The 12,521-nt window shown below is 39.9% G+C and overlaps 1 protein-coding gene across 1 annotated transcript; it reads left to right on the top strand.

Moving 5' to 3' along the window:
• The first annotated feature begins 618 nt into the window (after nt 1-618).
• LOC134538412 (eukaryotic translation initiation factor 3 subunit K) lies at nt 619-10,898 on the top strand. The gene is made up of 4 exons (XM_063379713.1): nt 619-711; nt 2,962-3,181; nt 7,846-8,065; nt 10,642-10,898. The coding sequence occupies exons 1-4, from the start codon at nt 659-661 to the stop codon at nt 10,797-10,799; spliced, it is 651 nt and encodes a 216-aa protein (XP_063235783.1). The 5' UTR covers nt 619-658; the 3' UTR covers nt 10,800-10,898.
• The last annotated feature ends 1,623 nt before the right edge of the window (nt 10,899-12,521 follow it).

Here is a 12,521-nt window from a genome sequence, read left to right as displayed (position 1 = left end):
ACACCGAGGGCAGACCAGGCTCCCATCGCAGAGCTTTCTGGTGCAGGCGCATCCTCGGTCAACCACACTGGACCGAACGATCCACTCCCACCTCATAGTGTGAGGCTGCTCTCTCACAGAGATGGCACCAGGCAACCAACCTCCAAATCCACAGCAGAGCAACCGAGTGACATCCGCCATGTCTCCACACCCCCTGTGGAGATGGGCCCACGACAGAGTTAATATAAGGATACAAATAATTTTTATGTAATGTACCATGATTTCCCTCGCATACATATCTCCATTAACTATTATGGATGCCACTGCCAATGCCAGTTAGTACCAAAGTTTTATTATTGTAGAAACCTCGTCATTCCAGCTCAACAGAATCGTTACCAGCCAAGCCACATATGAATATGAAGTCCAAACGCCACTCTCCACAAAATATCACTTAAGTGAGAGATCACTTTCAAAAAGAACCACCTCTCTTTCACAAATTCTATCACCGAAGCGTGACAAATATTTAGTGCAACATTTTGCTTCACTGGATGATTCTATCTCCCTACAATGCTACTTGAGAGTAACCTAAGTGAAGTCAGTAAAAATTAGGAAGGTGGCCTATGATCAGTGCTAGTTGTTAGTTATGGAATGGTGGCTAAACAGTTGGTAATAAATAAAAATGGCGGAAGCTATGAGGCAGACGGTGGCAACGATGCTAAAAGGCATCGAGAGGTAAATTACATCGAAGGGCATAATGATCGTTGAATTACATGTTATTTGAAACGTGCTCTTATTTTACATCACTGCAATTTTTCTAATCGAATGATTTTTATGTATTTTTATAGTTATCACAAGTATATGCTGCGACAACTTAGGGTATGTTTTTTCAGTGGCGTACAATATTTTAGTTTGTCACTTGAAAATCGGTTGAAGAGCATAATTTTAATGAAGCTAAGAAAATTATCTAACGTTCATTCTTTTATATCAACTTTTTTAAAAAAGATTGTAACCTGTTGACATATGGTGTAATTAGCAGTCTTCTATAAAGTGTAAGTATTTTAATACTTGACCGCTCCTATGTGTGGAAAAGAAAAACTAAAATGCTATTTTTGAGTCTAAGAAATTTTCTTTTATTTTTCTGAAAAACTAAGATTTAAATTTTGTACAGAATTCTGAATGGATAAAAGTTCCTTGTCGGTTATGCAAGTTTATCCCTTGATCCTGATGGCATTATTCTATTCATAATGCTTGCTGTTTTAATTTAGTAGGTACGTCAAATATCCTGAATATAAAAACTTGTGATAAAACAATGGTCAATTTTTACATGGAAAAAAAATTTCCACTAGACCTGACACAATTTGTTAGTAAAAATCTTGCTTGGCATCTTTTCCGTAAATAAAAAAATAAAATTCGTCTATTTTGATACATGCAATGACAATTCCTTTTATGCGTCAAGTTACATACTGTCACACGTAACAAGTCGGTGCTTTGCGCCTCCATAATGCTAAAAAATATCCCTGTCAAGGGTTGATGCTTGGGTGCGGATGTTCAGTAGGGAATCACATAATTTTTTTAAAGTTATTATGTTAAATTGCGTTACAATAACCAAAAAATAAGCTGTTCTTAAGTATGGAAAACCACAGAATCGGCCATGCGATTAAAGCACAACATGGTGACGGCTGCTTCACTGCATAGGCTATCTGATGTGACCTAACTGTAATTTCTCAGAAACCAGTAGGAATTAGGAAACACTGTTTACAGGAAAAAGAGCAACGTCTTTAGTGTTCAAAAAAAGTATCTCCTGAATTTTATTATTTTATTTACAGAAAAGCCATGATGCGAGAAAATTACCGTAATTTTATATTGAGCAACTAGCTGAAGTACCAGTAGGCCTACTTAGCAATGGCAGACTACAAGGAGAACATTTTCGCACAATTTGTTATACAATGCCCGTTGTCATGGAGAGCCGGGAGGCATCAACAAAACATTAGCCATTGCCATGGATAGAAAGAAAGGAGCAACAATGCAATTGTGAAATTTCATAAAAAAAAATTAAATTCTGCCTTAAAGGGTGGTTTTCTCATAATCTCACCTAAACCTTCTGTATGTTTACAAAGTCAAGTGTGCAAAGTTTCAACTCAATTGAGTGAACAATATGCAACCACATAAAGAAAGAACACACAAACATTAATTTATGTAAATAAGATTACTGCCAACCACTTTCTACAGATAGCATGATTCAATGAATATGAATCATTTCAAGACACTATCAAATAATATACCAAACAATACATGAAATCAACACTAGCATTGTAGTATTGTATTTTTTAGCTGTGAATGAAATCAACACTAGCATCATACTTTTTAGCTGTACATAAAGTCAACACTAGCATCATACTATTTTTTTTGTTTTCAAAAACCTTTCAAATTAGTATAAATATGATTTCTTAACCCTCAGCCATTTAATCTATGCTACTTGGTCAAACAGTGTGCATACTCAATGTTACCAAATTATAGTATTTTCCCCATGCTTCAGAAATTTTAAACACTCTTTAACCAAAACAAAATCAGGTAAACTCTATAAAGAAAAAGTAAATACTCAAAAATAAATTCCTTGTTTTATTTAGCTAATTCTGTGTAGCAGCATTAGTAAATATCTGGTTAGAAATTTTATGACCCCAACATCAGTTGCATGAGAGATATTGAAATAAATCCACAGGAAAGCCCTTAATTAAAGGTAATGAGTAATGACTAGTAAATAAAATAAACTCTGTGTTGGAGACCAAGCCTATATACATGCCCTGACTGTTTTATGACGTCTCTGAGAGCAAGACAAGCACAAATAATTTTTTTAAATCGGTTTTATTATATATTTTATATCTCTTATACGTTTAGTTCACAATTAAATTCCCATGAATTTTTAGTTAAACGTATCTGTGTGTTAGTTCCCAGAATAATTTATTCACGTTGTTTGTGTTTCAGGTACAATCCAGAGAATTTACCGACTCTTGAACGATACGTGGAGATCCAGTCTCGGGAAAATGCTTACGACCTCGAAGCGAACCTTGCCGTCCTCAAGCTCTACCAGTTTGATCCGCAGGCGTACAACCTGGAGATCACGTGCCAGATACTCTTGAAAGCACTCACCAATTTCCCGCACACAGACTTTGTGCTGTGCAAATGCCTGCTGAATGAGAAGCAAGTGAGTAGATCAAAAATATTTAATGTTACGATAAGTGTGTGTGTGTGAAATCTGTGACAGCTTTGTTAAAATACTTATCACCTATTCATGATTTTTGAACCATTATAAAGTTTCTTTTGAAAACTGCTGTGAAATGCCTTTCAGGAATTGGTAAACTAGTGACAAACCCAACAAGAAAGGCTGACGAAAACTGTTCATGTAAATAATCATCATTGCTGTAAAGACATAACCAAACTGTTAGATTACATGTGTGAGTTAAGTTGTTGCTTTTTTTTTTTTATTTTCATTTGTCCATTATTACTTTTATTCTAGGGCTATTTCTAAAATTTTAACTTAGTGCCTCCCTTGCATTTGTTTTTCTACCACAAATATTTTCAACAGTTATTTGCTTAGTGTAATATCATGGGTCTCGTGTTACAACATGTGTTATAATATTTGGGGCAGAACTATCGAGTTATGAGTTTATAAATTACCCGAAAAAACCTGACGAAAAAATTCAAAAATCACTTGGGCATGTAAGATCAAGACTTTAGCTTTGAGATGAAAGAAGGTAGTTCCTTCGTGTGTCTTAAGTGGCACATCCCAAGTCGCAAGTTTACAGATATTTAAATACAACATTTTAAAGAAAGTTTGGTTGAATTGCATATATCCTTGATGTGCGTAGGTGTTTGAAAGAGTTAATATTATATAAATTTGTTACAATTTTAGTATCTAACTTATTTAAATAACATTGAAACGAAGTTTTTATATTATAACAAAAAAAAATACATTGTTTCTCTTTACCTAGCTTAAAAATCAAATACAAAGACTGTAAATAAAATTAACTAAACCAATTAAAGTGGTAATGTGAGAGAACGAAATATACCGGTCACAAGAAGTTTGAAAGTTTTCGTACTCATTGTTGGGCTTGGAATTAACTAGCCCTCATTTTTACCACAACCTGTGGTACAACGTATTAGTCTCCAAGACTTAGTCCAGTAAAAAAATATTCTTTTTGTAATTTACATGTTGAGAGTTCCTATATCTTTCGAAAAAATTTCGCTCAAAGGTATTCTATGTGCACAAGCATCATGACGTGTGTAACAATGTTTATTTAAAATCTGTGCATAACAATGGTAAAGGCAGTAGTATGTGTAAGAGTACAGTGAAATATCTATCATGCTCGTTTGGGATAAAGGCCATGCCAAATTAATGAATTTACGGATTATCAAAATCAACGAAGTTTTAATATGAATACCAAAGAAAAATGAATATAGTTTTCAAAGGTTTCAAAGAAGTGGTATTCTTGCTGCTCTGTGAAAAGAAAAAGTATTTATATGCATAAGGGTCACTGTTTAAGAAAGTCGCTGATCTGTGATCGCGATTTCCTCATAAATGTTTGTTATGAAAGTCAGTGAAAATTGACAGAAGCAGTGGCGTCTCGTCAGGGCAAGCAAGGCAAGCAGTGCTTGCCCAGGCAGTTTCCAGACATTGTATTTTTTAAATAAATATTTTATTCAGAATAGTATTTTACTTTGGCTCGTGCCGTTAGGTGTATGTATTTTTTACACTATCTTCTTGGGACCCAGTACTGTGCGCTGTGCGCTATAAGAAAAGAACTCGTTGACACACAAAACATGCTGTTTTAGAAGCGTTGCTAGGTTTAAAAGCGCTGGTAGGACCGCTTTCTGCAGGAAGGCTGCCGCAGTAGTTTCCTTTCGGAAGGGAGGGTGGCATGGTACAAAGGTTCAGGGAGGGGATTGGCTGTAAAAACACGTGGAAGAAGCTACGAAGGTAGCGCTTTCTTGCCGAACTGAAGCGAACATGGCCGAAGCAGACGGTGAAATTCTTCCGCCGACTGCTTCGGCTATGTCCGCCACAGTTCGGCAGGGCAGGTGGCAAGGTCGCGTTTCAGTCGGTGGTCGTCTCTCGGGGAGCGCGCATCTCTCCCGCGGGCTGTTGGCTGGCAGTGCGTGGGGGATTTTTGGGCGTACGTGTCCCGCGGGTGGCGGATACGGGATCCCAGCTCGAGAGTGGCAATCTCGCTGGGGTGACTGTGAATAACCAATAGCAGTCCGCGGACCTATGGCTGGCCTGTGGAGTCGTTATTACGGCTATCGGGGTGAAAGGTAGCCTGAATGCAGCTCCGCGCGTGGCAGAAAGCAGTTCCGTCGGCGAAGGCACCGCAGGGGAGCTCGATGTGCCCTGGATGTGAAGTGTAGACGAACTGCGGGCTGGAAATTGCGGAGCTGTGAACTGCCGCGCGCGCAACAGAACTGAACAGCATCGTAACTCTGAAGGAAGAGATGGCGGCGCCTTTAAGTTAGGGCCCTGTTGGAGCCAGTGGTAGCCTGGGCGGCGCGACCTTCAACCGTCCCGGGATTTTGGAGGACAAGAGGGTCCGACTCGCGAGATACTTAATTCGCCTGAACGACTTACCTCCACCCTGGCTTGAAAGGTTGTTGGCTGTTGACTGGAAGAAGGAAGATGAAGATAGCGCAATGTCAGGCTGCCTTTCGCCCCGTACGCCCGCAGTTCGAGCCGGTTTACTGGCTCGTCTGCCCACATCTGGTTTAACTGTGGCTGCCTGGGCAGCTGGGCTAGGCTGACAAGTGAAGTCGCCCGCCCCTAGGGGCGCATGCGCCCCTGGTTAATAATAACCCAGGAGTACCCAACATTTAAATGCGGGCCGCAAGGCCCAATTACCCAACTCCAGCATGGTTGATTTTTCAGCCCCTCCAACTCTTCTTACCTGGACCCTTCTTCTCTCTTGTCCAGTAGTTACCTGCTTGCTTAATGCATGTTAATTGATCCCCGCATGACCCTGCCCAGGGTTTTCCCTGTGTCTATGCAGGTTTTACCTGGGTCACATTAGCTAGCTTTTAAGCTAGGCGACCAATGGGGCGTCAGTCATGGCACCAATCGCAGCCATGGCTGGCCAGTAAACCCCAATAAGCACACGATGCACGCGCCCTTGTCCCGCATGGTTAAAAACCCGCATGGTAGAGTGTATAGGCTTCGGCCTAAGACACACTTAGGTCCTCCCCTAACCTGAACCCTCCCCTTACACACTTAGAATAATTTAGGCTAGGAAAAAAAAATCATGGCGTTTCAGGAATGATTGACGTGCCAGTTTCTTGGTACACGTACCAGTTAACAGAGTTTATGATCACGTATAAAGATAATTTCTTTTGTGTTGGTACGAAAAATACCAAGATTTAATTTTTACTATTCTAGTACATTTTTATGAGGTTCTTCTCTTTATTTTATGTACTTACTTTGCCATGTGTTGTATGTTTATATATTTCGTACCAGATATCGATGATACTACATCCCCACTTAGTATATAAGTAATGTAGATTAGATATTTTACTATCAGAATAATGTAAGTCAAAATTTTTTAAAAATAAATTATTTAAAAAAAAAATGTCAATTTTTCTACATGTGGAATAGTCAATGTTCAGTTAAGAAAACTACTTAAATAGTACCATTTTGTATCTTGAAATCCATATTTTCCCGGGGGAGGGCCCCCGGACCCCCCCAACCCCCCCCCCCCTCCTCACCCCTCTTGTTTTGATGTGACCGGAGTTGTTGCTTCCCCTCATGTAAACCTCACGCCTCGCCACTGGACAGAAGCCGTAAACACAGTGCGAACTAAAAATGCCAGCAGTGCAGTAATGTGACTTGGAGGGCAAGGTCAATTGGGGAAAATCATTCCAAAAATTGTTTGAATGCCAGTGGCTGGATGGTGCCAGATTACAAAATGTCCTGAACCTAAGAATGTAGGATTAAAGACTTTTCACTAGTTATTAATGAAAATCCACCGTATACACCGTGGGTATGCTTTTTTTAGGTAAATATGTAGTGTAGCCGTATTTGCGAGGAAAAAAAATGTTAAAAATCCAAAAATACTTTTAACATATGCTCTTTCACTTCCTCTTTTCATTAAACCCGGCGGAGATAAGAAATTCCAAATACTTTAATAGATATCTCCGTTCTTATTTTGCAATACAAGACCTGTGCTATCATTCGACCGTCGCAATTTTTTTATTTTGATGTGTGTTCGTGAATGCCTAATTAATTAAAATGGTAAATTAGGTCAGGTCAGTTACATTTATATACTTTCAAAATAAGCGGACATTAAAAATAATGTGAATTAATTTTAATGGTTGTTTATTTTTAAAGTATTTATAATGTAACTAACCTGACCAAACAAACCAGGACAAAGGTTGAACAGTAGGAACTCACTTTTTTTTTTTTTTTTACTTATTACTTGTGCAACAATATCCAAATAACAAATAAAACATTAAAATTTGAATCGTTAAAAACTCGTCTAAGTTAGAGGCGGGTACAATTCCTTTGCCATTAGTAGAAAATGATGTAGTCATTCACCTACGTCGCGGAAAAAAAAAATTCATACTCGCAAACAAGAAACAATGCTGAATGCCGCATGAATGCACAGGTATTGTGATGAAAATTAAAAAATTTGATATCTCCTAAAGTATTTGGAATTTCTTATCTCCGCCGGGTTTAATGAAAAGAGGAAGCCAAAGAGCATATAATAAAAGTATTTTCGGATTTTTAAAAAAATTTTTTTTCGCAAATACCGCTACACTACATATTTACCCTTTTTTAAAAAAAACAATTTACCGCGGGCGCTGGTCAGAGTTTCCTCCTGTCGGCAGCTGGTGCAGCACCCCATCGACCACATCATCTACCTGGCGGACATCCTGGAGCGCTGCGACTTCCAGCAGTTCTGGGAGCGCGTGCGCGCCGTGCCGGACCTGTGCGCCCGCGTCGCTGGCTTCCACGACTCCATCCGCAAGTTTGTCTGCCACGTGGCGGGCATCACCTTCCAGACCGTGGACCGCCACCTGCTGGCCCAGCTGCTGGGCGGCATCGACGGTGAGGGGCGCTAGCCGGCTCCGACTGGCTCACTAGCCAGCTGGCTTAAGGGTCTTGCATCCCCTGGGGTTCCTTGTGGACCTTTGGGGATAAAGAGCGGATCTATGACATGTCGGAGCTGTAGTTGGCTCTAGTATCTGAGTGAAGCTCTCAGCAGGATTCCAAAAAGGGCGTGTGACGCGAACATATAGCCTCTCCCGCTTACGGCAACCCATAGCCTTCTCGTGGCGCCAGTGTTTAAACCAATATGGGTTATGCCGGGGGTGCCCACTCTTGTGACTTCCTCGGTGTGTCGGAACGAGAATTCTGGTGGATTAGTAAGTTGTGGGCAGGTGACTATGCCTTGCTCCTGCAGAAAGTCCACTGGGGGGTTTTGGACCCCCAAACCCTAGGTGGATTCAATGTGAAGAATTCATGATGCATATGGAATAGCGAAGGGTGGCAGCGCGGTGGGGGTGTTTTGGTCTGGGCACCCGGGCTCTGGCAAGTCTGTAACCCTTGGGCGGGTGATAGTCTAAGGGTCGGTAATTAAGGCAGTCTTTGGTCTGGTTTTACCTTACCTACTAGGGCTCTGGCACAGCTCTAATCTTCGGGCGGGAGACTTGCTGATATTGAAGTACCCAAGGACATCCATGTCCTGATTCGGGGGTGCTCTGCCGCCGTGAGGCTGCCCGGGAAAGCACTATACCTGAAAATGAAGGGTGCCATGGGACTGATCCTTTACTGTGATAGTTCCCTGCTGAGATTTCCTCTAATGGCTCAGGATCAGGATTGGAGTAGGAATACGTGGTGGTAGTGGTCCTCCTATGCTTGGAGAACACTCCAAGGGGTCCCCGCCCTGCTGACGAGTGGAAGTGTTGAGCTACTTCAGCTCGGGTACTAGCCTGCTGAGCTAGTAGAGGTTGGATAGGCCTCAGCTGGATCACGAGTAACTGGGTGACCGAGGGGTCCCAGGGATGTGAGAGGTATGGTTCCGTGACGGTTCTACTCAGATCCCTCAGAGGGGGCTAGCTCTAGGTGGTCTGGGGGTTTACTGCGGAGCTGGGGGTGAGTCGGTGGGGCCGATGTTGGGATGGGTCTCCTCAACCTCTCAACCTAGCCGTGCGCTCACCAGTAACATGCCGCGATTGGAAATGGCGAATCTATTTCCCGGTTCTCGGAACCCATGTTTGGCACTGGTAACAGTGTCAGGCATGTAAAAGACCCGTCTTTCTCCTAACCAGGATAACACCCTAGAAGAATCATATGCCTGGGGGAGTATTGATGAATTTATGAGGTGTGAACCTAAGTTACATGGCTCACTAGCCACTCGGCATAATTGTTTGTGTCCTGGTAAGGGATGTTTGTTTAGTTACGTGTTGGCGGTTAGGCTTCCTTTAATTATCCTTCGCTGCACAGGGCCACCTGCAGCAAAACATGCATCACGAGCAGTGTCTAGTACTACTCTCGAGGACTCTCGCGGCTTCACTCTCTTCGCTTCCCGAAAGGAGACCAGTTAGCTCTTGTTTTTAATGTCTGTGGGCGGGTTGCTAGCATCCCACAGCAGGGACGATTCCACACTTTTGACTGGTGAGCAACCAGACATGCGGCGATGAGCTGGTGGGAATTCATTTTTAAACCTAGACTCACAATCATCTGTTACCCGTCTGCCCGTCAATCATATTACCTGCAGCCATTCAGATGACCTGGAAAATTCCATCCGTCTGTATATCAAAGCCTTTACTGAGCTATAATTTTCGACAGACAGATGACATTATAATCTCAAATTTGTTGACATTGCCTTTATTTTAAAAAGTTTTATTCTTGTTTATTTTTTTAGCTGTTTCTGTATTATCTTTTTTACTCGACTTGAGCAAATATTAAATTTTGATATTGGAAACAAAAATTGTCTTATGATACATAAGTGTAATTAATAAATAACATACAGTAACTTGAAAATATATTTCAATAATTATCACAGTGAAAAAAAAATTAGTTTAATGTTTTATAAGTGCTTAGTGTACATGATTGTCAAACTGATAAACATTTACAAGATAAATTTTCTCAAACATTTAAGCCATCTAGTCAGTTGGCTGCATCCAGTTGGATAAATATTATGACTGACGTGCAGATCATTATGAATTGCTCAGTTTGTTGACGGACGGACTGTCGGATGGTGAACGGATGCGACGAATCATTGAGACTTCACCTTTACTTCCTTTGGCTCCACCCAAGATTCATTCACATCACTTCTCCCCTTATTGGCTATAATGATACCATTGTCGAGATTTAAAGCCATGATTCATTCATATTTTCACTAATGTTATGTTTCATTGTTGCTCCATCTCACCATTTCACCACTTATCCATCTCCAACATCTTGGATATCACCACAAGACATTAAACATTTTATTTATAGACTTTCAGCCATTGCTTATACTTTTTGCATAGACCATCGAGGATCATAATACTATGAAGTGTCTAGGGAAGATGATTCTTAAAATGTGTTGTTTTTGCTTGTAAAATGAAATTCAAAAATATGTTTGTTATGAAGCGTTATAAATTTGCAAGAATGGTGTGTTCTTTTGTTCTTTTCAGATGTGGCACTGCGTCAGTGGGTGAACAAGTACGGCTGGCGAGAGCAAGAATACAACATGATCTTCATCGCTAACCAAGACGAGAACATCAAGACAAAGAACATTACAGAGAAAATTGACCTTGAAAGCGCAACTGCTGTAATGGCTGCATTGCGATGATCGTGCATTTTCTTGGCTGTGCAGATTGAAGCGTTTTGTCATTTATTTTTTATCTCGTTTCTACCATTCATCTTGATTATTAAATAATTACAGCTTGAACTGTTGGAAACCTGTTTTTCTTCTTCTTCTTCTCATTTCTCTCTACACAGCAGAGATCTTCATATTACTGTAGCAGTGGTAATCAATTTTAATAATTATGCTAAATGTAAATGTAAATTTAAAAAACTTTAAAAGTTGAATATATTGTCAAAACATTTACATGAGAATAGACTTTTTTAAGTAGATGATATGAGAGATGAATCACGATAATGGCTGTTTAATGTTACTCCTACAGGTTTTCAGAGAAGTGACTTAGTTCAAACACCCTTACATGGCTCGATTTTTGAGCACTGAGTCAGTACCCAAGTGAATCGCAGCACGCTTTAATCTTGGAGATCCTGTTGCCTTTAAGCCTCCGAGCAAAACCGTACGACGTAAAAACCCCGAAAAACAAACAGCTTTCCAGTGGATTTCTGTATCCAAGGGAGTGAGTGTGTTATTACAACCAAGATTGCGTGTTCTGTTAAACTTTCCAGCAGATTTTTTTTTTTTTTTAATAGTGCTTCAAATACTCATCGGTTCATTTGTAAATATAATTACAAAACGTTGTTAATATTCAGCATTTATTCACCATGGTTGTGTTATATATATTTAATGTCTCCAAATAATACTAGGTGCCAGATCAGTTGTTCGATTCCACATGGATAGGGCGTAGTGGCACCTACTGTTGAGTGGGAATAAGGCTCGTCCACCATATGTTCACGGCCAAAGGAAATGAATAAGGAATTATGAGCAGCGCTGCCCTGCAGTTCTGAACTTAATTGGTTATAAACATCTATTACATAAATCACAAACTATGATTGATGGGTTTGTGGTTCGTACAAAGAAAATAGTGCTTAGTAGGAGCACATGCAGAATTTAATTTCGAGAGGGGGGGTCATAATCTAAACCTGTGCAAATATTCAAATTTTCAGATAAAAATACAAAATTAAATATTTGATTCAACCTCAAATACTAACACTTAGAAGTAACAAACATTTATTTGCTTATGACTGCAGTACACCTCATTAGCTTGTCATATACCAACGGTCACTGGTGAGATTACCCTCTTTTATCGCATAATCGTCACACTTGCATAATCATCGCACCCATATTATAGGGCATCCAAATTTGGATTAAAAAAACTCGCGTAAACGTCGCATGATGTTTTTGGTCCCGCTATTAGATGCCGAGCGGTTAGTGTAGGTATCTTTTCCGTATAAAACGATGTATTTTGAAGTATAAATAAAATATTTGTTCAGAAATTACAGCGTAATTTTTTAAATAACGGAAATACGTACTAAGCTGTCTGATGTGTAAATTTTCTTTTAAAGACTTTTAAACGTTATAACCTTCATTGCTCGTCTGCATCGCCGCAGTGTACCACTTACAAAAATGTAACTAGCGCTCGTTGCAATCATTAATGTTTGGTTATGTTGTTTTCCGTTTAGAGCGCGCACACATAGTCAATATCAATATCTCGCCGATTGTAGGTATCTTTTCCGTATAAAATGATTTATTTTAAAGTATAAGTACGTATAATATTTATTCAGAAATTACCGCGTACTTATTTAAATAACGAAAATACGAAGCTGTCTGAAGTGTAAATTTTCTTTTAAAGACTTTTTAAAAGTTATAACCTTC

The sequence above is a fragment of the Bacillus rossius genome, chromosome 13, assembly GCF_032445375.1.
Source record: "Bacillus rossius redtenbacheri isolate Brsri chromosome 13, Brsri_v3, whole genome shotgun sequence".
Classification (NCBI taxonomy): Eukaryota; Metazoa; Arthropoda; class Insecta; order Phasmatodea; family Bacillidae; genus Bacillus; species Bacillus rossius.
The sequence above is the reverse complement of the archived record's forward strand: the minus strand, read 5'-3'. Positions and strand labels throughout refer to the sequence as shown.